Here is a 23,342-nt window from a genome sequence, read left to right on the forward strand (position 1 = left end):
AAACATTTTATATTCTCAAATCTTGGTGATATGTTGCATTTGATTCATATTTAACTTATTGCCACCGTCACTACTTAAATCCTTATATTTTGACCTTTTTCTTCGCAAAATCAAATAATCTTATACGGTCATAACTTGTATGTTGAGTCATAGTATTAAAATAATAAATATTTTATATATTTTATTATTATCCTAATCGGTCGGGCCTTATTCGGGTTGAGCCATAGTAGGCTCAAACTCGGCTCGTAAATAAATCGGGTTTAGTAAAATGGCTCAAACTCGGCCCGGCTCACTAAAAAGTAGGCTCGGCTCAAATATAATCGGGCTTCGGTTAGGCCCGGCTCAATTGCCGGTCCTATATATATCCAATAATAAAATAAAAATATTAAGTGGGCAAATAATTGAAATTGATGAGAGCTGACACGCAATTATCAAATTTAATAATAATATAATAAACTCGAAATAATTTTGTTCTCTCTCTCTCCTCAACCACACATTTTCTCTCTCTTTCTATTCACTCTTGAAAAATATCAACATCACTCACTACACAGTTTCAGATTCTTCTTTCCTCACTCAATAAAGATGTGATTCCATCCTCCCGTACATCAAAATCACCTAAAACGAAGAGGCATGTCTTCATGCCACACCTCCACCATGTTTGTTTCCCCCAAAACCTCCCTAATTCTTCGCAGGAATCCGTTTTTCTTCGGCAAGTCCCCCAAATTTAGGCGCCTCTTGGGTCCAATCGCGCCGAAATTTGCAGTTTCGGCGTCTCTGGGTACGGTCCTCGTTTCCGGCAACGTGATCGCTGCTGCGGCGTCGGCCGGCTCTGGCTCGCTTCACGGAGCGGTTTCGTCGGCAATTACGCAGGTGGCGGTTACCGCCGTGGCGATCGCTTCCGGGGCTTGTTTATCCACTAAGGTGGAATTTCTGTGGCCTAAAGTTGATGAGCAACCTGGTAAATATTTTTATTTTTTACTTCTGTTTTTAATTTTGTGCATTTTCTTCAACCTTTTGGCGATCATCTTATAGAAACTAGTACGCATTTTCGTGTTGGAGCAAGTCTGAAAGTTCTTGTATATGATTTTTTTGCCTAGGGAGTTGGTATTCGTTTGATCCTTCAGAATTTTCTAGATTGCACGAGATTATGTGATGACCTGGCAGTTCATGTGTCCCTTCTACCCACATATCAAATACACAATATATATATACTCTGAAAGTAATCTTGGTGACATAATTGAGTTGAGCAAAGGTATTCGGACTTGGAAAAGGTCAAACCAAATATGGCTCTTTGATTATTCAGTTAGTTGAAGACTTAAAGTATAACTGGTGGATCCAGTTAACGAATCTTCTATACCAAAGAATTCATTAATTAGTAGAATTCATGAATCTTCTCAAGCCATTTGCTACTAAACTTATTGTTTTCCACGGTTCGCTATATCGAAGTAAGAGTGCAGTGCATTTGATGCAGGATCTCATGTTCTGGATGGAGTAGATGTCACTGGATATCCCATATTCAACGATGGAAAGGTTTACCATTTTTACTAGTACATTTTTTCACCCAAATAATCCGTTACTGTTATGCGGCTAAGATTCTAAATCTGTGAAGGCAGGTGCAAAAAGCAATTGCATTTGCAAGGAAAGCTCATCAGGGCCAGATAAGAAAGACAGGAGAGCCCTACTTATCCCACTGTATTCACACTGGGAAAATTGTAGCTGTGTTAGTCCCGTCAAATGGTAAAAGGGTATGTAAATCCTATTTTCCATAATTAAGTCCACCTTTTCTTCTGTCAGATTCCATAATTTATTCAACCTTTTGTATAGCTAAAACCCCATAATTTTATGTGCCTTTTACACTCTGAGGTTATCTTTCTTAATCATGCAATTTCTTGTATCTAACAAAACCACGTGGATAAGTAAGACACACAATATAAATCATTCATTTTTAATGTGAAAGAATTTGAATAATTATCTCATGCACCACGTACGCATATACAGTACAATAAGACTTACGACGTGCCCGTTATTGTGTGTTTTTGCATCTGTAACTCATCTTGTTTTCTATCTTATATTTTTGAAGTAGTAAATGTTACTATATAGGCTATTGATACAGTTGTGGCTGGAATCCTCCACGACGTAGTCGATGACACATGTGAAAGTTTGGACAGCATAGAGCAAGAGTTTGATGCTGATGTTGCGAAGTTGGTTGCTGGAGTTTCTAGACTGAGTTATATCAATCAGGTAAAATATTTTATGTCTGAATTTACATACTCAAATTGCAACACCCCCGTGAAGTCATCTTTAACAGTAAAACATGATAATATAGAAGAAACAATTTCAGTATCTGCGAACTAGACCTGAGGGGTTGCCTCATGTGTTTGTGTGTTTAATTTGATATTAAGAACTATAGGTTGTTCTCATTCTTGTTTTCTTTTGTTAACTATTATGTGTTTGCCATTGATTAAACATTGATAGGCACTTGTTCTGTAGTTACTACGCAGGCACCGAAGGATGAATGTGAGTCAAGATACACTGAGTCATGAAGAGGTATGCATTGATGTTTATCATATTAATTATTAGCTAAATGGGAATCCACGGATAACCATGTGATAGCACTCATGGAATCATTTTGCTCATACAATGGGAATCAATGATGTCTCAGTAGAAAGTAGGTTTTTAAAAGAATAGCATGTCCTTGCCCTCTAATGAAGCCAGAGAAACTCAAATATCTGATCAAGGTAACCAAGAAAATGACGACAATGTTATCTGTACATGGTTAACAGTTATGTGCTTAATCTAGGAGATGGTGGCATAATTTTTACATGATCCTAATTCTGAAGTTGCTTTCTGATGCTTCAAATATTTTATATGTAGCAAGTGCATTATGATAATTTTCTCATCGTAGAGAATGGATGAAGAGTTTATCATCTTTACCAATATCGATTCATATTGTTAGCCTGCTCGTGCAACTTTTCTTATCATTTGGAAGAGAGTGCAATAGAGTCATTAAACAATGGTTGGCATGGTTAGATTACTATTGCATTTTTCCTTATCAATAGAAAAGGAATGCAGTGTCATTAACCAATGTAGATTTGGTGCAATCATGTGCTAAGATTTAGATAATTGCGTGTTATACCTTATTGAAATTCATCTATATCTGACAAGTTTTCTTTGTTCAGGCAAATAATTTACGAGCAATGCTGCTAGGCATGGTTGATGATCCACGTGTTGTTCTCATAAAGCTTGCAGATCGTCTTCACAATATGAGAACAATGTAAGTGATTGCAAATTGTCTTCACAATATGAGAACAGTGCACTTGCTAGTTACTGCAGAATTTACTTTTTCCTTTTCTTACACATATCGCACCCAACATGAGCATATAAAAATAATTGATTTTTTTAGTCATTACCACTTACATCCTTTCACCAGTCTTAGTTTGAAATTTTCAAAATAGAGAGAAAAACAAAGAACCTTCCTGTTACCAATGAAGCTAATTTTCAGTCTTCCAAGCTCCAATTGTCTTAACAAAACACGGGATTGATTGTTACTTGGTTATGGGCTTCCCTGTAGATATGCTTTACCTCCCGGCAAAGCTCAAGCTGTGGCACAGGAGACATTAGCTATTTGGTGCTCACTTGCTTCCAGGTTGGGATTATGGGCTCTTAAAGCTGAACTGGAAGATCTGTGCTTTGCCGTCCTTCAGGTTTGCCCTAATTCATCATTTCTTAGGAACCGTCATTCTTTTATTAAAGAGAAAAACACGAGATGTAGATGTTCAGAATCGTCATTCACCAGTAAAGCCTGTTCTTCCACATGCAGCCTAAAATATTTCGCCAACTGCGAGCTGACCTTGCTTCTATGTGGAGCCCCATCAACAAGTCCGGCAATCTGAGAAGAATATCAACGAAGTCCAGTGATGTTGTACAATTTCAAGAATGTGAGGAACTGGGGGATCTCGATCCGGAAAACATCAGCATGAAGGTACATTTCTTGAGTGCTGGCCTAGATGCTTTCCTAGTAATTTAGTGATTTTATGGTGGGGGAACTCGAATACAGTAATTTGGGATCTTTAAATTCTCATCACAAAGATTTTAAACCTCTCTGGATCTTCAGTAGCTTCACGTTTATCCTTGATTAATAGCTGTTTCCGCGGCAGATGCACATCATTCTAAAGTTTTCAGTGTATCTGGTTTTAAATTTTTTAAAAAATCCAATCTGTCAGATAGTCACATGTTATATCCATCAGTTATTATGTGTAGCTATCTGCGGTTTATGTGGAATTATAGTTGTCATGGTCTTATCTGCTTTCAGGTATACCTTATTATTCCACTGTAATCAATATTCTTGTTTGCTATCAATCTGCAGGTTCTTTTGCAAGCTGTACTTCCGTTTGATCTCTTATTGGATAGAAAGAAGCGTGTTAACTTTTCTAACAATCTTGCAACATGCTCGGATACTCCAAAACAACCCAAAGTTGTGAGAGATGCTGGCATTGCTTTAGCATCACTGGTAGTTTGTGAAGAAGCATTGGAGCGGGAATTATTTATTTCAACATCGTACGTGTTCCGTCTTACATTAGCATAATTGAAACCTTCTCAGCAGAGTGTGCTAAATGCCCTTGGTTTTACTTTGTTATCCACTCTATATTTGCAGTTATGTTCCAGGAATGGAAGTGACTTTATCCGGACGCTTAAAAAGCTTGTATAGCATCTACAGTAAGGTATGATGGAATTCCGGTCCTCAGTACTATAAGGTACATCAGAACGTAGTTTTGTTCTTTCTGAGGTTAGATACAATGTAAGTTGACTATAACTCTTCGTAATTTTGTGTAAGCCTGTATGGTATTAGCATACTTCTTAGAGTCGAGATTTTGATCTGAGTACTTCCTTTAGTTATTCTGTCAGACGACTCCTTTGTTGGTTTATGGTACTTATTTCCTTGTGGCCCAGATCTGCATTTACATTTTCTTGTGTGATGATTATTTTTTGTATTTATACCCGTAGAATTTCTCTTTTAAAATTGTAAGAATCTGTATACCTATCCCTGCTGTTGACATTGCTAGTTTTGTGTGATGAGTTTTATCAAGTGACTCTTGACTGCTAGTCTTTTACCAACTCGTGGTTTTGATTGACTACCCCTAGATGAATAGAAAAGATGTTGGACTCAAGAAAGTTTATGATGCTCGTGCACTGAGAGTTGTTGTTGGAGATAAGAATGGGACTTTACATGGTCAGGCGGTTCAATGTTGTTACAATCTACTTAACATCATACACAGGTACACATCAACAACTTTTGTATCTCTTATATGTGCCTTTCATCCATTTTAATTGCTTTTATTGCCAAAAGTGATACCAATTCTCGTAACATATTTTTCTATGTCCAGACTGTGGATCCCTATTGATGGTGAACTCGACGATTACATTATCAACCCCAAACCAAGTGGATACCAGGTCAGTATAGATGCTGCTGTATATGTACAATACATTTTTCTGTAATATTGCATTGTATTTATGTCTTCTCTTGCTAATGTTTTTTTCCTAATCCCAGTCACTTCACACTGCAGTACAAGGGCCTGACTTCTCTCCTTTGGAAGTTCAGATAAGAACACAGGTAAAAAAAATCCTTAAAATTTGCATGGGAACTTATAGTTGCTACATCTCAGGTTTCACTAATGTAGTATTGATTCTTTGATTTTAGAGAATGCATGAGTATGCTGAACATGGGCTCGCTGCACATTGGCTTTACAAGGAAACTGGGAATATATTGCCCTCCAAGATCAGTGTAACTGATTCTGACACAGAGGTTCCCTCAGATTTTTCCAATGAAATAGAAGATCAAGCTTCTATTCAGGCTGATATGTTGGTAAAATATGGCTCACTTAAAGTCGGGCATCCAGTTCTCAGAGTGGAAGCAGGACACTTGCTTACTGCAGTTGTTGTCAGGTATTTCATCACTGACTCGTCCGCTCTTGATCAATTATCTTGACTTACTGACTAGTGCATGGAACTTTGATTTACCAGAGTAGATAATGATGGAAGAGATTTACTTGTTGCTGCAAGTTTTGGGCTAGAAGCTTCTGAAAAAGTCGCTGAAAGAAGATCTTCTTACCAAATAAAACGATGGGAAGCTTATGCAAATTTATACAAAAAGGTGCTTTTCCAGTATTTATAGACAGACACCTTGATTAGTATATAAAAAGAATGTTTACAGTATTAACAGGGGAAAAACTTGATTATATTTGACTGGACTTTTTTTGTAATTAACAATTTACAACAGTAGAGTTTCATGGTTTTTGAACCATCTATTATTTTCCAGGTGTCTGATGAATGGTGGTTCGAGCCGGGGCATGGAGATTGGTCTACCTGCTTGGAGAGGTACACTCTGTGCAGAGATGGTATATACCACAAGGTATCTTTTAGACATGCAGCATCTCTTTTACATCCTTTTTTTTCCCATTTTTTTATAAGTGCACGTGGTGCTCTATATCTTCTATTTATTTTACATAATAATACACTGCTGTACAGCAAGATCAATTTCAGCGGCTTCTGCCGACTTTCATCCAAGTCATCGAGTTGACGGAATGGGAAGAAACAGAATACTGGTCTGTTGTCTCAGCTGTTTTTGAGGGCAAACCCACTGCTCCTGATCCTGATGTATCTAACTCTAGCTCTGAAAAGCCGCCTAGCTTTGCTTTTAATTCTGCTTTGCTCGACTCTGGCATTAACAACAAGGTAATTTCACCTACGAATAGAGTTACTATTTTTTTCTCTATTCACGTTTGGATTAGTTTTGATTCATGCGCTACAATTTTCTCTATACCGAAACAGAGTTATTCGGGACCTACTAGGGTCTCATCTGGAAATTAGGATACAAAAAAATGACCCCGGAGTTTTGTCAAGCATATGAAGAATATTTAGTCCAAACTCAACCCCTATTATTACATAATCCTATGAAGAATATTTCCGAGTACAAGTATTGTATAATTACAAATCTCAAACATAAGATAATCGCATATTACATTATCATGTTCAATTTCCAAACCAGGCCTAAAAAGGAGTGGAGATTACTATATCTGCATTTATATTAGAATTTTACTTATTTCTACAATTATTTTGTGGCCTGAATAAACAGGTGCAGCTTCTAAGAACAATGCTTCAATGGGAGGAGCAACTACGTTCTGAAGCAGGGCTTCGACAACTCAAGTTCGACAGAGAGCATAGGAAAGTAGAGTCACTTTGTATCGGTGAAGTTGCGGTTGTATGCTGGCCCCACGGAGATATAATGAGGTTGAGGAGTGGCAGCACAGCTGCCGATGCCGCTAGAAGGATTGGATTTGATGGCACGTTTGTTTCGATAAACGGCCAGCTTGCATTGCCCAACACGGAGCTAAAAGATGGTGATGTAGTTGAAGTCAGGATGTAAATAAATGACGTACTTTCTTAGTAATGGTTCGGTTGATGTGTGTAGATAGGTTTCAATTGGACATAGGGGTGACTCCAATTTTCTGTCTGATGTAAAGAGATTGGTAGTAGATAAACTGTTGTGTATGGCTCTGCCTCTGTACATTGTAAATTGTTGGTATTGATTAGAAAGATAGCTTTGTCAGCATGTTCAGCAAGTCTTAGAATTGCTGTTTTATCAAATCAAATGCATTTTTCTATGTTTGGTGTGTTAGAATCAAATCATGTCAGAAGAAGTACTTGGTTTCTTTCTCAAATTCTTTTCCTTCCGAAACTGATTTGAACCGAAGCCGAACATTTTATACAAAACAACATAGAAATATAGACCAGAAATGGACTGAAAACAGCCATTTATTTTGGTGCATGATATGCACATATCGAATCAAGGATCATTAAGTAATGAAGCTCTATTTTTCGAGACATGTATATATTTCCGAGGCCTAAAGGGTTACTTTTTATTGGTCAAAGCAAAAAATGATACATGAACGAAGCTTGATCAAAGCAAGAAACGATACACAAAAACCATGGATTATATAAGAAGATTCATCATTCATCCATTAAGGGAGTTCACGAGTAGTAGCAATCAAAATTAAGCCATGAAAAACTATGTTTCGGGGGGGAATTACATGCTCACGAGCAATGCTATTAATACCAAAGAGATAACATGGTATTTAATAGACACAGCACAAAACTATCATCCAACATTATTTAAAAGACAACAAAAATTCTCAACAGAGAGTTCAAAAATTCTTTAATCTTCAGAGGAGCAAACCAAGAAGGTTCAGAAATCCATCTGAGAAACAGAAACTAGATGCATTTTCAGCTGTATATTTTCTTCATTCAACGAGCTCTCGTATTTTGGTTCAATCCACCAATTGATTCTCGGGAAGTGCTTGCAGAGCTGTTCTTGAAAGTGCCTGTTTGTCCAAAAGACAGAATTCAGTTAGACATGTTATATATTCACACACAAACAAAAAAACAAAAAAAAATAAAAAAAAAAATAAAACGAATCAAGAATATTAAAAAAAGACCCTCCGCACCTCTTTGCCATCCGCATTTTTGCTCGATTTATTCGTGATCTGTAGTTTATTCTTCAACATCTTACCGAGCTTTCTCACACTTAGCTCAGCCAAATCATCTTCGCTCGCAACAACTTTTTTAGCTACCTTTGCTCCATCTTGCATAACAACCAGTTTAGTGACACCGCTGCCGATGTTCTCCTCCTCCATTTTCATTGCTGTAGAGGTCTTTTCAGGGAAATCAGCATTCATATCCACAGTAGCTGAGTGGACAACATCTTCTGCACCATCTACACATTGAGCATCTTGTGGCACCATATCAGCATCTTTTTCGCTTTCTTCAAGTTGAGGAACTTCAATTTCATCAGGTACATCTTTGTTGAGCTGTGCTGGAATAGCCGATTCAGCAGCTTTCTCTCTTTCTTCAAGTTGAGGAACTTCAATTTCATCGGGCTCGACTTTGTTGGTCTGTACAGCATCAGCCACAGCAGGAGACACTTCTTTGGTTGCTTTTTGCAATTGAAGCTCTGTAAATTTGACCAAGGTCATATTGAAATCTGGAGATAATTCAGTCTCCACATCTTGGTCATGGTAAACTTCTTTCTCAATCTCAATCTCATCTTGAGTGTTGGAAGAAAAATCATCCACGGTAAAATTATCTGAACACAAATAGCACAATCGATTTCGTCAAACGAAGGCAACCAACACTAACAAAGATGTCGTCTCAAAGCTGAGAACACAGCAAATTACCTTTACTTTCAAGGATGACGTTTTCAACAAAATCGGCATCCTCGTATTCAGATTGTGCTTCCATCTCAGTATTCAGTTCTTCTGTTTTCTCAACTGTAGTTTCAGTCATAGGAAATATTAATATGTGCAATTTAAAGAACAATTTTAGGTAATAAAATTTACAAAGAGGCAGATTAATGAAACATACCATCATTTTGTTGAACTTCATTGGTCAGATTCAGTGGCAGAACAGTGTCTTCAGCTGAAACAAATTCAAATTTATCTTCATACACAGTGTTCTCCTCCATAATCGCATCAACAACACCTGAAAAGTTACAAATTAGAAAAGTATCCAACGAAACAATACATAAAATACTCGATCGCATTCAAGTCTTTCAAAAAGAAAAAAAAACGAAACAAGCAATACCTGAGATTTCATTAATATCTTCAGCACCCGCCTTCGAATCGATCTCCTCATTTTCACCATCATCCGTGAGCAATTCCTTCCTGAGAAACTCAGACTCATCATTCTCCACCTTATGCAGCTTCTCCACAGTTTTCTCAGCCAACCTCACAGATCTCCTTGTGCTGTACGCATGCTTCACCACAGTCTCCTCCACTCGTCTTCTCCGGCTAGCGGCGCCCAGCGGAGCAGGGGTCATCAAATTAACCTCCTTCTTCTTCTCCTCCTCCTCTGCACACTCCTTCAGCTGCGAATCCATTTTCCGGCAGACGGAGGCCATCTTACCCTTGTTTCTATTACTCTGCGCAATCAACGCTGGGGTTTCAATTGCATCCGCCTGAGATTCGTTGCTATCTTTACCCAGATTCTTCCGAGCTGTTTGACGAGTCCTGGTCGCCGGATTCACAGATCCGAGCTCGTCTTTGGGAATATTCTTCCGGCGAGTACTCCTTCCACCAGTTGCAGGCACGTACGGAGATGTCAAATCCGACATTTCATACGACTCGAGCGTCGATTGAGTAGATTCAGATTGCGATGGGTGCAGAATTTCCTCAATTCCTTCGACCTAAACAATCCACAAATTAAAGCGATTACTCATATGAAAGTGAATAACAAAAAAAAAAAATCAAGTAAAAAAAAAAGCTCAAATCCACAGATCTTCTCATCGTAAATTAAAAAAAAAATAATAAAAAAATTTACCAGCTCGAGAGATGCGAGAGCGTCGGCCATGGCGACATTTGTTTGGTTAGCGGGGATTTTGTTCTTCTTGCAGAGAGTCTGCAATTCTCTCCTTGAAAGGCTGTGGAAATCCATTGGTAGGGGGATTTACGATTACCGTCTTCTGGAAGATGGCGGCGGCGCCGGTGGTGGAGCTAGGTTTTCAGACGGTGTTTTCAGATGGGGGAATGGGGGTGATGATGAGCTGAAATGAAGCGAATATGAGTATATATATATAGCGTGCGGTGAATGAGAAAAACCCTTGGTTTCAAATATGACCGTTGCCGATTGGAGGTTTTTGAATTTTGAATTTTCACTTGCAGTAGCCGCACCATGTGCGCGGAGTGTAATAATATTATTATCGGTGTGGATTAGGGTTAAGCATTTAGTTACTTAGCATTTTCAGTTAGTATTAATTAAATTAATCTAATTAATTAATTATTTTAGTTTTATTTTTTATTCAAATTAAGACATTAAGCATTTTCTAAAATATGAATTTAAGTTTTCAATTTATTTCACCAACTCTTTGACAAGAAGCCTATTGTATGATAAGAAGCCTAGTGTAGGGGTGTAATACTTCAATTTTGATTAGAGCTTCACAATTTAAATGACTAATTTGTGAGCTCGAGTCAGGTCGAGTTTTTTTAACTCGAGTTCGAGCTGAGCGAGCTGATTCGACAAAAAATCAAACACAAACTCGAGTTTTTTTGTTTGATTTATTTTCAGTTGTTTATGAGGTAGCGAGTTTAATCAATTTTGTATCCGATGGTATTTCATCATTATCATAATTCATAAGTATAAATTAAAGTTGTATTTGGTTGCATTAAGTGTTGAATAATGGATACTGAATCCATATTTGAATGGCTGCAAGTAGTGGTGTCTGAATTAGAATGATGAACAATTAAGTATGTCTGATAGCTGAATATTAATAATGTATGAATACTATTATTTTTTTTATTGTGATATTATGAATTATTGAACATATACCTTATTATTAACTAAATTGTGGATAATATATATATATATTTTTTTACATGATCCACTTAATTAGTAACATAAAAAAAAAATGTGCATAAACACATTTTATTTAATAAAATATATATGGAAAATATAAAATAGAAAAACAACATTTTTGATAGTTACAAGTAAAAAATATTTTAAATTAAATATAGATAAATATATTAAAATCGCATAATATAAATTAAAATTTAACATATTTTAAAGTCATCCTAAAGAAAAGATTGAAAGGACAAAGAAAAAAAATGTAAATAATACATTTGAAACATGGGGTACGAAATATTTTAATTTATTAAATAATAAATATGGTCATTATCCACTCATACGTGCCATTTATTGAATAACCACACAATTTTAAAACGAATGATTAAGAAGTTGTTAGACTCGTTACGATGTTGTCACAAAACACACATGATGATCACTGTACTTAACGAATCAACGATAGAGCCATTGAGAAATTCACTAAGAGCCATCAAACAAGCTAAAAAATTACAAAAAAAAATATTAAACTGGAAAACTCGAGTTCGAACTCGAGCTTTTATCGAGTCAACTCAGCTTATTACACTCCTAAACCGAGTCTCAACGGTATGCGATATTTAGACTATTGGGCTTTTCTTCTTAACAAATTGAGCTCAATAATGGGCCTAATGTGTGGGAGGGAGTGAGGGGAAACCCTAATGTAACATTGACCGTCATAGGGCCAATCTGTCAAATCTTACTCTCTAAACGAATTTACCGAAGTACCCATATGAATAACAGAAGCCCTCGCGGCTTTGATGGGGGCAATTTCGTCAAAAGAAATTTCAACGGTCTTCCTTTGGAATATAGCCGTTGCCTCATTCCAGCAGCACAAGGAAAAACAATCGCACACAAAAATCGCTGAGAAACCCTAATTGGAAAATTATATTTAGCTACTATATAAACCACCACATTCGAACCATCTTCTCCACCAATCAGTTATCATTAATCAAAGCAATCGAATCATCTATCTCTCTCTCTTCTCACTCGCGATTAATCTCATCATTCTCGATTTAATTACTCTGTTGTTCTGTGTTTGTTAATTTAATTCATTTTTTTTCGAATCTCGTATACTTGTTTTGATTCTCTGTTTTGCAGGATTTTGTTTTTTTTTTCTCTAATTGTTTGATTTTCCCGGTTTATACGAATAGATTGTGTTTGTTTCTTTTTTTTTCTGTGCTAACAAATGGAAACAGGAATGATGAACTCATCTGCATCATCGAGCAAGAGTAGATCGCGGTGCCCGCTTCAAGAACAGTTTCTGCAAAGAAGGAACTCCCAGGAGAATGTATGTTATTGATTCCCCCTTGTTGCCCTAATATATGTGCTACGAAATGATTGAATTTATTAGGAATTTCTATCGTCTATATCAATTCTGTTCCAAAAGGAGTTTGCATTAATTTCAGGAAATTGATGGATTTTAGTTGTTAAACAAATTGGGGTTTTTTATTTATTTGAATTATCTGTGGATTTCTGGAAATTGGTGGATTTTAATTGTTAAATAAATCAGGTTTTCTAATTTGCATCATCTGCGGTGTGTTATCTGTTTTTGAGCATTTCCCAGACATTACTGTATAGATTTCATTGTTAACTTAGGTTGCATTTGGATAAAGCGGATTTTGTGTTCATAATTATAAATTCATTGAGCTTGTTTGGATTGATTATATGATTCCGTGAAAGATTGTTTTAGTGCATCTCATAATATGCCGTTCATCAATTCCTGCAGTTGGATCGGTTCATACCAAATAGATCTGCAATGGACTTCGATTATGCCAACTACATGCTCACGAAAGGTAAGGAAAATCCATCTGCAGCCTCTTCTCCATCCAGAGAGGCGTACAGGAAGCAGTTGGCGGAAACTTTCAACATGAACAGAACTCGAATCTTGGCTTTCAAGAACAAACCACCAACTTCAGTGGACCCCATTCCGAGCGACTTTTCGTCAGCCGCTCACCAAGTCAAATCAGCAAAACCTCGAAGACACATTCCCCAGGTTTGTTCTAAAGAAAAGATCACTAATTTATATGATAATTTTAACATGATTTATCGATTATTATTAACTCAATTGAATATTTAATTTGCAGACGTCCGAGAGAACATTAGACGCCCCCGAAATTATGGATGATTATTATTTGAATTTACTGGATTGGGGCAGCAGCAATGTTCTTTCAATTGCTCTTGGACAAACAGTGTATTTATGGGATGCTTCTGTGGGAGACACCTCGGAACTTGTTACAGTCGATGAAGAAAATGGTCCAATCACAAGTGTCAAATGGGCGCCCGACGGACGCCACATTGCCGTTGGTCTTAACAATTCCGATGTTCAGCTTTGGGATTCCACATCTAATAGACTTGTAAGTCTGCAGCCTATATTTTCTTTATTATTGTTGCAAATATCAAATTCTTACTCTTGTTTTTCAATCTGGTGATATGTTACAGCTGAGAACTCTGAAAGGAGGACACGTGTCGCGTGTCGGTGCGATGGACTGGAACAACCACATCCTGACCACCGGTGGAATGGACGGTCGGATCGTGAACAACGATGTACGAGTGAGGGACCACGTAGTCGAAACTTACTCGGGCCATCATCAAGAAGTTTGCGGTCTTAAATGGTCGGCTTCAGGCCAGCAGTTAGCTAGCGGCGGAAATGACAATCTCCTCCACATATGGGATAGGTCGATGGCTTCTTCGAACGCTCCGACGCAGTGGCTCCACAGGCTCGAGGAGCACACGGCGGCTGTTAAGGCGCTTGCGTGGTGCCCCTTTCAGGCGAACCTGTTGGCTAGCGGCGGAGGTGGCGGTGACAGGTGTATAAAGTTCTGGAACACGCATACAGGTGCTTGTTTGAACTCGGTCGACACTGGCTCGCAGGTGTGTGCGCTTTTGTGGAACAAGAACGAGAGGGAACTGCTTAGCTCGCATGGGTTTACGCAGAATCAGCTCACTCTTTGGAAGTATCCTTCCATGGTAAAGATGGCGGAGCTCACCGGGCATACTTCTCGTGTTCTTTACATGGCTCAGGTAGTTATTATTATTATCGGTACAATCATATCGTGTATCGTGTGAAATTTGATGGTAGCATCTCTAACAATATATTTTTGATTTTTTTAAAAATGTATAGAGTCCAGATGGATGCACAGTTGCATCTGCAGCGGGAGATGAAACTCTGCGATTCTGGAACGTGTTCGGTACGCCTGAAGTTGCTAAGCCTGCACCGAAGACAACTTCGGAACCATTTGCTCACTTGAACCGAATTAGATAAATGATTTTTTGCTATTGGAAGAATGTTGTAGATATTTATACCAAAACTGAAGAATTTTTTAATTATTATTTTTGAAATGATTTCAGGATTGATGATGTTGATGATGTATATAAAGTGTAATGGTTGTTTAGTCACTCCTCGTGACAAAAAGAGTTTCATACTATGAATGAATAAGAATTGCTTTTAATTTTTCATTTTCCAGATCTCAAACTTTATTTAACTTCTTAAATTAATTCCGAAAATACCGATTATTTTCCAAAAAATACACCAATGTATATTGTATCTTATTTATTTTATTTAGTGTAAAAAATAAATTAAATGATAAATTTTATTTTTACCTTATTAATCTTTGCTATTTCTCATGTAAAAACAACCTATTTCTTTGCTAATCGTTTTGAGGGTTTATAATTTTGCGATATTGAAAAATAGGTGTCTGGTGCAATTGGAATCGTTATAATTATTTTTAAAATATTATAATTTATCAAGAAAACTGTTAATTTATATGTGACTTGACTTCCAAAATTTCGAAAATTGGAAAAAATTCCGAAATTTCCGAAAATGTTAATTTCAACCCGTTCCATGAAAGAGCAGAACTTGAACAATTGACATATTAGCTTTAATAGTCAAAGTTAAATTACTAATTCACATAAAAATACAACAAAATAAACACACAATTTGACAAAGGGAAACAAACAATCCATCAAATTCATTAAACATATCCCTTCACTACCTATTTACTATTTCCAAAACAAATAACGAGGCTATTTAAGTAAATTGCCGCCTCATGTATGTGTCTTCGTGCACAAACAGAGGATCTCGAGGAGGAGGAAACTGCGGCTGTGCCATCGCAATGCCACCTTGAGAGGGAGGAACAGACGGGCCCCACGAATCGTTCCTACTCTTCGTCGAATGCAACGTAATATAATATATTATCCCAAGAAACACACTCGCAAACGACAGCACAGCAGCTCCAGCAAAAACACCCGGCTTCACAACGTAGCAGTTGTAACTGCCAAAGTACAAATTCTCCTCACCGTGTTGGTCGTTGAGAGCCGCACCCGTTAGCAGCAAAAGAAACGCTATCACAAATGTAAACCTGCACACAATAACGCACCCACAAACAAATTAAAAAAAAAAGTTACGTAGATAGAAAAAAAAAATTAATTTTTTTAATGGTCAAATATATACCAAGAAACGACGAAGCAGATAAGGGCTACGGTCCAATTAGAGTTCGATTGATGTGGGCCTTTTCTACAACAAATGCACCCTGTTGCAACATTGATGATTATTTGAGCGATCATTAGAGCGACGGCTGCAGTTAAGCCAAGGACTAGTGCAGGGCTTCTCGGATATATGCATTCCGAGGGAGACGGAAATTCGACCTGGGAACTCTGCATAGTAATAAAGTGATCAAATCGTAACTAATTTGAAACAAATCTTATGGTCGGTCTTGTTTGGGAATGTTGATGGGATTGATAAGATTCATTGAATTGGTTATGATTATACAATCATTTCACAAGATTGTGAAATAGGGATTGAGATTGGAATTTGGGCTCCTTTTTTATTATATGCTTGAAACCTCAACCCAAATGTTCGATAAAACTTGATTATATCGTCTATCAAGTCTTATCGTCATTCCCAAACAAGGCGTACGAAGTACCGGTTTATGGCCGATGTATAGTGGAAGATTTCAAAAGATGTTAACATTTAAATCATTTATTTTTCTAGAGGATAACTAGCTAACCACCATAGTACTGTTATTTACATTTGTGCCACTGACTCTCAAAAAGCTCCGACACTCGTGCAAGTTGTGAATTAGACACGACATGTTTCTTAACAAAAAAATTACCGCGATTCATGTGTACAAAAAGGTCATTGACTATTATTCTGACCATCTGTACAACAAGCAAACGAAGTGTCGTATTGTTCATATTTAATGAGCTTTGCATGACCATTTGATAGGCTGTTCGTAAATCGATCGTTTCCCCGTGTCTAAAGAATCATACAACCAGCATAAATATTTACTATGGAACCAATACGAGCGGTATCTATCAAATTCCCAACCGTTAAAAGACTCAAACTATGCAAAATTGGAAATTTGAAAACCTAAATCGAAACATTCATCACTAAAGAAGAACAAATCGTGACCTAATTGCTATACTAAGCAAAAGCCAGCTGCTCTCTACAATTATGTAAACCTACTTAATTAAAGATTTTGCCCTAATCCAGTAATTCTTATACCCAAATAAGATTATTCATAACAGAAATTAATAGAATCAGCCACAACTCTCCAAAACCTAAAACGCCACAAAGAACAAACAAAAATTGAAAACTAAAAAAAAAAAAAAAAAAAAAAAAAAAAACCAATGTATACATACATACATACATACATATGTAGATACAAGCAAACAGTAAAATCTGATAACAAATATATATAAAATAATCCACATCTTCAGCTAATAACTATTAATTTAATCAACACATACCTTAATCCTTTTAGCTTCAGCAGCAAAACCTGTAGCGGCGGATAGAATCCCCAAAAAGCCCACAACGCAGCAAACCACAATCACTTTTCTCTCCATCTTACTTTCTCTCTCTAGAAAATTCTCTCTCCTCTCTTCTCTCACTAAAGAGATGGTAGCTTTAAGGAACACTTGAAAAGACGAAATCTCTGGTTGAGAACAAAAAGTGTGTGAAGGAAGCAAAATCAAGTGTTCTTTTTTTTTTTCTTTATTATTTTATTAATAGGAATAAATGGTCCTTCTGGCTTCTTGATATTCGTAAAGATATTAGCAGATAAATTGTATTAATTGGCCTATTAATTTTGTTGTACAGACAATTGTCCTGTTAATTATTATTGGCATCAACTAATTTGTCCCAATTTATTAATCAAAATACAGTTAGTTTGTCTTATTATTTTATTATTATTATATTTTAAGAGATAATTTCAAAATATTATTTCTTATAATTTTATATTTTATAGAAGATTTTTGTTTATTTTCTATTTTTATAAAAAAAAATTATTAGATAATAGATATATTGCAGTATTTCCAAAATTTATTATTTTGTTCAAATTTTAGGAGTATTTATCCTTTTTAAATATTTATTTAGGATATAGTATATTTAAAGCTATAATATATATTTTGAGTTAAATATTTACAAGTATATATTCTGCAAAAATTCCATAGTGACTAAACATGACTGAAATTGATGCCTAGGTGGGCTTAGGCCCAAGTAACATTCCTTAAGGAAAGTTATAAATGCTTCAAATAAAAACCCACAAAAAAGGCCCGACAAAGAAATATCTATTTTGCAAACTAACCACAATAGTTCGTTGTGTAAATTTTCATTCTGGTTTACTAGTTTACAAATCACATAAAAGATATCAAGCCTACTAGACATAGGACCGGCAACTGAATCAGGTCTAACCGAAACAGATGGCTCGATCTGATTATATTTAAGGCGGGTGTAATTTTTGTTGGTATAATTAATAACAATCTGCGTAAACGAAAAATACTTACTTGTTTGTCGAAAAGAGGAATTGTGAAAACCACAAAGAACGATCGAGGCTTGCCGAAGCAATTCCCTTAAAACAATATTTCCGGGCTGTCAACGGTGCACAGTCTCTTTCCGGTAGTCTCTCAAGGTACAACGATCGGTTGTCGAATATTTACACGAATATTCGACCCACGGCGAACTTGAACAACGAACGAAACTTTGACGAAGAGAAAGAAAAATATGAAGAATTATCTCGTAATTGCCGATTAAATTCAGTCAGAATTGGCCAGATTCTGCCTTTATTTATAGGTTGTAGAGATCCATTCACAAAGGGATGCAATGGTTCGAAGAAGAAGCAGATAGATGTGTCTGTTCTTTTTACCGAGTTAAAAAAACGTAGGAAAATTAATTGGTCATGGGCCAATTAATTAAATATTTGGTTTGGGCCAAATATTTTATTATTTAGATTTTGGATCAATTAATTTGACTAATTACTAAATGTCCCCAAAAGTAATATTTGTGGACATCTAAACTCAAACTAGTCATATCACTCGATCACACTGAGCTCACATCTTTTGAACTTTAACTATTTAATCAAGACATTTTTCATTCACTTTACTTCATGATTTTGATCAAGTAAATAAATGAAATAAATCTTTACATTATTAAATTAATTATATTACTCAATATTAATTATTGAAAATCATGAAAATTCCAACAATCCCCCACATGAATAAAATTGTTCTTCCAATCTTATCGCATAAGATCTATTTGTCAAAATTCCTTAGTGAATAGTACAGCATCGGGATAGGTGAAATATTTCATCTTGAACATTCCCTAGTTAAAGCTTATCGGATTCACTTAGCCAATCGGTGAATTATTTCATCTTGAACCGTCGGCTGTTTGTGTAAACCAAGACAATAAACTTAACACCATACTAAACGAACTTGTTCAAGTTCTCGGTTGTGTTCGTTTTGGCCCTGAACATCCTCGGGTTCTGCGAGTGCTTTAGAGAATTCCAGCCTTTAAGAATTCTCAACGAGCCGACCCAGCTCACACTAACATAGGTGACCGCATCTATAAAGAGTATCCTACTATACCCCACTTGTAATTTACAAGATATAGACGTCATTAAAAGCAACAGCTTAACCTTTTTGAACGTCGTAGGTTGCACTTATTGCATCATAAGGTGAATTTAAAACTCCTAAGTGCTCCATTTATTTAAGTTACACAGAACTGGTTGTCCTATTGAACTTGGTCCGTGGGATCTCCAGTCGCCAAGTTAGGTTTCCGTATAAGGTAACTTAGTTATTTAGGCTTTAAACTTATTCCCCTCGATGCACATTTAACTCTCTCGCTAGATAAACCTTTATTAAATGGATCCGCTACGTTATCTTAGGACTTCTCAAAATCAATGGAAATTTATTCCATTAGAGAGTAAATGTATCACGTTATATGTCTACAACGAATATGTCGAGACTTACTATAGTAAAGTATGAGAGCAATTTGATAATTGATTGTTTTTAAATCAAATATCGAATTATATTGCTTCGCTATATCCCCCAAGGACATATACGAACATATTTAACTTGTAGTCAAATATCCCCCACATTTTGAGATATTTATAGCTCAACTATATATATTTCCATAACTCATAAGGAATGTTCATCTTGTGTGAAACTCTATTTAATATGTCATTAGACATACAAGGAGTTTCCCCCACAAGTTGTTCGGTAAACTCGACTTTAATCTTGTCTTTAAATCATGATTTTTCCATTTGACTACCCTATTCGATGTGAATAGGGTGCAATGATTTTTCCATGCACACAAATAAGTTACTCATATTATCCGCTTTATCGGATTTAAGAAGTTATATTCTTATTTTGTATTTCACAAATACGCATTTGCTATCTTTTTATTAAACTCAAAATTTTAAGAACTTTAATTTTTATTGAGAAAATACTCATAATATGATTGGACAGAATCATATTGCACCGTTTAAATCAAGAACTAACTTACAAAAGTTTTGAAAACAGGAAAATCAAGCACCCCTCGTGAGTGCTTATTTGAAGTATAAACAAATGTTGATTATGCCCAAATTCAACCAACTCATTGGATTGAAAACAATATTGTTTCAAAAGAAAGAATAAAATATTTATATGATTTAATAATTTTAAATGTCATACAGACTTGTAAAACATAGGGCAATTTTTTTTAAAAATATACTAGTAAAAAAACTTGTATAATAAAACCTTGTTTTACACATGATATTTTTTTTTTCAACATAATAAGTTCTTACAACTCATATCACAAAATGCAAATAAACCATATAAACTAAAAATTATTTATATAAATGTAATAGCTTAGTTCTTGCCGATAACGGCTACGTTCGCCTTAAAGAGACCGTCACATAGGTACCATTTTCCGACGTAGAACCCTCCTTTGGTTAGCACAAACTTTTCCGACTCAAAAGCCAACTTGAAACCTTTCTTGGTTAGGATAGAACCACTGATTAAGTTCTTCCTAATATCCGGAACGTTTAGCACATCGTTCAAGGTAACTTCCTTTCCGGAAGTGAATTTTAGGATCACTTGTCCTTGTCCTTCAATCACCGAATAAGCATCATTTCCCGTGAAGAGCTTTTGTTCTTGTTCCAACTTTTTATAGGAGGAGAACATGCTCTTGTCATAGCAAATGTGACGAGTTGCCCCGGTGTCTACCCACCATCCTTGAGTATCACTCAATAGGTAGGCCTCTGTTACAACTGCCGAAAGGTGCATGTTGTCGTTCTCGGAAGTAGCTAAGTCCACGGTGACATTTGCTTCATTTTTATTGTTTTTTTTGCGGTGGTGGCAATCCTTCGCAAGGTGTCCATTCTTTCCACAAACAAAGCACGCTCCGGTGAACCTCTTATTTTTCTTGCTGTTTGGTCCTTTGTTAAATTTAGGACCCTTTCGCTTGTTGCTCTGCTTCGAGCTCTCCACTACGTGTGTCTTAGCCACGTATTGACCACCCTTGTCGGTAATTTTACTATCCTCATCGGTCTTGAGCCTTGCTATGAGTTCCTCCATCGTCCATTTGGCAACTGATTTCTTGTGCCTTAGGTAGTGTTTGAACTCCGTCCAACTCAGTGGAAGCTTTCCAATTATGGAAGCCACTTGATAGGATTCACTCACCTCGTGACCCTCGGCGAGAATATCGTAGATCATGAGTTGGAGTTTATTCACTTGCTCACTCACAGTTTTGCTATCGACCATTCCATAAAATTGAAATTTTTTTACTATAAATTCCTATATCCCGCATCTTCAGACTTGTATATCTTGGACAAACTATCCCACAAAAGTTTAGCAGTCTTTATAGGACTATAAACTTTGTACAATGGTTTGTCCAAGCAATTCAAGATGTAGTTACGGCATAGGAAATTAGAGTGACTCCACGCATCAATGGCTAGGAAGACTTCCTTGTTATTTTCGGGAGTTTCTCCTTCCTTCGCCTTAGGTGCCTACATTTTGTTCTTCCAAGTAGCAAAGTTCGTTCCCATGAACTTGTTTGGTTTTTCGGCCGCGCCAACAACCTTAGGGGTGGTATCATTGATTGAAGCTATTTGCACAAATGATTCAAAAAATAGTTAGAATTATTTAATACGTATTTTATAATCAAAAATCCTTGCCTCGGGAATTTATGTCCTGTTCTTTACATAAAAACCTCACGAGACGACTCATAAATTTTATGCACAACTCAAATTCAATACCAATACTCAAACAAAGCTACTTGGCAGACTATATGTACTTACTTCAAAAACAAACTATGTATTCCATAGGAAAGTGAATCTTCTCAAACTTGATTTATAAATGACCACTAATTAGCAGCCTACATCTATCACTTTAGAGTCAAAAAATTATAGGGCTAAATACAGTTTGCACCCTTAAACTATAAGGGTGGTAACACTTACCCCCTTAAAGTTACAAATATAACACTTACCCCCCTCATTAATGAATTTAAAGGTATAACTTTGACTTTGAATGATGTGGCATTTTTTCTTCCCAAATTGTCCTTCTAGCCATTAAATAAATAATGAATATGTAATAATAAAAAAATCGGCAACTTTGCCAAAACTTAATTTTATTATTTCAATATTGTAAATCTATGAATGAAAAAAATTGAATTTTAGTTTATTTTTGTTTTACCTGGTGTTCATTTGTAGCTAATAAAAAGTTAACGATTATTCGAATTTTAAGTATAATTTTATAGTTTATATAGTTATTTTAATGCGTATATGACTCTAATATAATCATCTCACTTTTACTTGGAGAATCACAAAATGTATTCAAAAGTTAATAAGAAATTATAATTTAAATGTCTAAATATTTAAATATTATTTTATTAAAATTTATATTTAAGTAACTTAAATAAATTTTCAAATCAATAATTATTATAAAAAATTGGCCATTTAAGTCTTGAATATTTCTTTTCTCGCGAATGTTTAACGTATTTTATATATTTTTTAAAATATTGAGATTTTTATTTATATTAGGGTCTATAGTAATTAAAATGTGGAGTTAAACATAAATCAAAATATTTTTTTTAATAATTATTATATTTTATAAATTTTAGTTTTTGAAATATTATTGAAACTATTTTATTATATATGCATCAATTATATAATAGCTAGAAGGACAATTTGGGAAGAAAAATGTCACACCATTCAAAGTCAAAGTTTTATCATTAAATTCATTAATGAGGGGGGTAAGTGTTACATTTGTAACTTTAAGGGGGTAAGTGTTACCACCCCTATAATTTAAGCGTGCAAAGTGTATTTAACCCAAATTTATATCTCACAGATATATTTTAATCTGATACATATATAAATATAATAAGCCAATCTGTTAACCATGCAAAGGAAAAAGAACATACATGCTCCTTTTTTTTTTTTTTAAATTATATACAGATGCACTCAACTAGACAACTTCATACAAAATTTTAATAGAAAATTCAATCGCACGGAATATAAGAACTTTTGAAAATACACAGATTTATGCAACATAATTATACAAAACAAATATAATATAGTCAAATATAACAAAACACTTTTTACGTAAATCTCTTGTAAATCCAATAACTTCACGCAGATGTTATAAAATTAAAATTTATATTGTCT

General features: G+C 35.6%; 4 protein-coding genes across 5 annotated transcripts; 2 read left to right on the forward strand and 2 right to left on the reverse strand.

Annotated features, from left to right (window-relative positions):
* Positions 1-387: 387 nt before the first annotated feature.
* Positions 388-7,609, forward strand: LOC105977677 (uncharacterized). 2 transcript variants are annotated; one of them, XM_013003020.2, is made up of 18 exons: positions 388-958; positions 1,472-1,530; positions 1,614-1,745; positions 2,101-2,241; positions 2,491-2,547; positions 3,180-3,274; positions 3,572-3,704; positions 3,821-3,982; positions 4,367-4,557; positions 4,655-4,721; positions 5,143-5,276; positions 5,385-5,451; positions 5,549-5,611; positions 5,699-5,943; positions 6,022-6,151; positions 6,317-6,409; positions 6,526-6,732; positions 7,133-7,609. In XM_013003020.2, the coding sequence occupies exons 1-18, from the start codon at positions 631-633 to the stop codon at positions 7,421-7,423; spliced, it is 2,595 nt and encodes an 864-aa protein (XP_012858474.1). In that variant the 5' UTR covers positions 388-630; the 3' UTR covers positions 7,424-7,609. The 2 variants fall into 2 exon arrangements, with proteins under 2 accessions (XP_012858474.1, XP_088675688.1); XM_088819562.1 differs by having other exon boundaries at positions 449-958; positions 1,610-1,745.
* A 381-nt stretch (positions 7,610-7,990) lies between these two features.
* On the reverse strand, positions 7,991-10,740 carry LOC105977839 (uncharacterized). Its single transcript, XM_013003218.2, has 6 exons — positions 10,372-10,740; positions 9,637-10,237; positions 9,418-9,534; positions 9,231-9,323; positions 8,502-9,139; positions 7,991-8,378 (listed from the first exon to the last, which is right to left on the reverse strand). The coding sequence occupies exons 1-6, from the start codon at positions 10,483-10,485 to the stop codon at positions 8,325-8,327; spliced, it is 1,617 nt and encodes a 538-aa protein (XP_012858672.2). The 5' UTR covers positions 10,486-10,740; the 3' UTR covers positions 7,991-8,324.
* A 1,383-nt stretch (positions 10,741-12,123) lies between these two features.
* On the forward strand, positions 12,124-14,880 carry LOC105977854 (cell division cycle 20.2, cofactor of APC complex). Its single transcript, XM_013003235.2, has 5 exons — positions 12,124-12,712; positions 13,151-13,417; positions 13,509-13,778; positions 13,864-14,445; positions 14,546-14,880. Exons 1-5 carry the CDS (start codon positions 12,611-12,613, stop codon positions 14,684-14,686), a joined length of 1,362 nt encoding a protein of 453 aa, XP_012858689.2. The 5' UTR covers positions 12,124-12,610; the 3' UTR covers positions 14,687-14,880.
* Positions 14,881-15,280: 400 nt separating this feature from the next.
* LOC105977963 (transmembrane protein, putative (DUF1218)) lies at positions 15,281-17,434 on the reverse strand. The gene is made up of 3 exons (XM_013003365.2): positions 17,173-17,434; positions 15,875-16,077; positions 15,281-15,782 (listed from the first exon to the last, which is right to left on the reverse strand). The coding sequence occupies exons 1-3, from the start codon at positions 17,266-17,268 to the stop codon at positions 15,452-15,454; spliced, it is 630 nt and encodes a 209-aa protein (XP_012858819.2). The 5' UTR covers positions 17,269-17,434; the 3' UTR covers positions 15,281-15,451.
* Between the last annotated feature and the right edge of the window lie 5,908 nt (positions 17,435-23,342).

Source organism: Erythranthe guttata, chromosome 6, assembly GCF_056151865.1.
Source record: "Erythranthe guttata isolate IM_541 chromosome 6, IM_541, whole genome shotgun sequence".
NCBI classification, from domain to species: Eukaryota; Viridiplantae; Streptophyta; class Magnoliopsida; order Lamiales; family Phrymaceae; genus Erythranthe; species Erythranthe guttata.

Bases quoted from the DNA above. Each gene is read 5' to 3' on its own strand.
- LOC105977677 (XM_013003020.2), top strand. From the start codon at position 631: ATGTCTTCATGCCACACCTCCACCATGTTTGTTTCCCCCAAAACCTCC. The intron at 3,983-4,366 runs GTACATTTCTTG...ATCAATCTGCAG, and splicing joins CGGAAAACATCAGCATGAAG to GTTCTTTTGCAAGCTGTACT. The intron at 4,558-4,654 runs GTACGTGTTCCG...CTATATTTGCAG, and splicing joins GAATTATTTATTTCAACATC to TTATGTTCCAGGAATGGAAG.
- LOC105977839 (XM_013003218.2), bottom strand. From the start codon at position 10,485: ATGGATTTCCACAGCCTTTCAAGGAGAGAATTGCAGACTCTCTGCAAG. The intron at 9,535-9,636 runs GTATTGCTTGTT...GTAACTTTTCAG, and splicing joins AGATATTAATGAAATCTCAG to GTGTTGTTGATGCGATTATG. The intron at 9,324-9,417 runs GTATGTTTCATT...CTGAAACTACAG, and splicing joins TGAAGTTCAACAAAATGATG to TTGAGAAAACAGAAGAACTG.
- LOC105977854 (XM_013003235.2), top strand. From the start codon at position 12,611: ATGGAAACAGGAATGATGAACTCATCTGCATCATCGAGCAAGAGTAGA. The intron at 13,779-13,863 runs GTAAGTCTGCAG...GATATGTTACAG, and splicing joins ATTCCACATCTAATAGACTT to CTGAGAACTCTGAAAGGAGG. The intron at 14,446-14,545 runs GTAGTTATTATT...AAAAATGTATAG, and splicing joins GTGTTCTTTACATGGCTCAG to AGTCCAGATGGATGCACAGT.
- LOC105977963 (XM_013003365.2), bottom strand. From the start codon at position 17,268: ATGGAGAGAAAAGTGATTGTGGTTTGCTGCGTTGTGGGCTTTTTGGGG. The intron at 16,078-17,172 runs GTATGTGTTGAT...ATTACTATGCAG, and splicing joins CTGAAGCTAAAAGGATTAAG to AGTTCCCAGGTCGAATTTCC. The intron at 15,783-15,874 runs GTATATATTTGA...TATTGTGTGCAG, and splicing joins ATCTGCTTCGTCGTTTCTTG to GTTTACATTTGTGATAGCGT.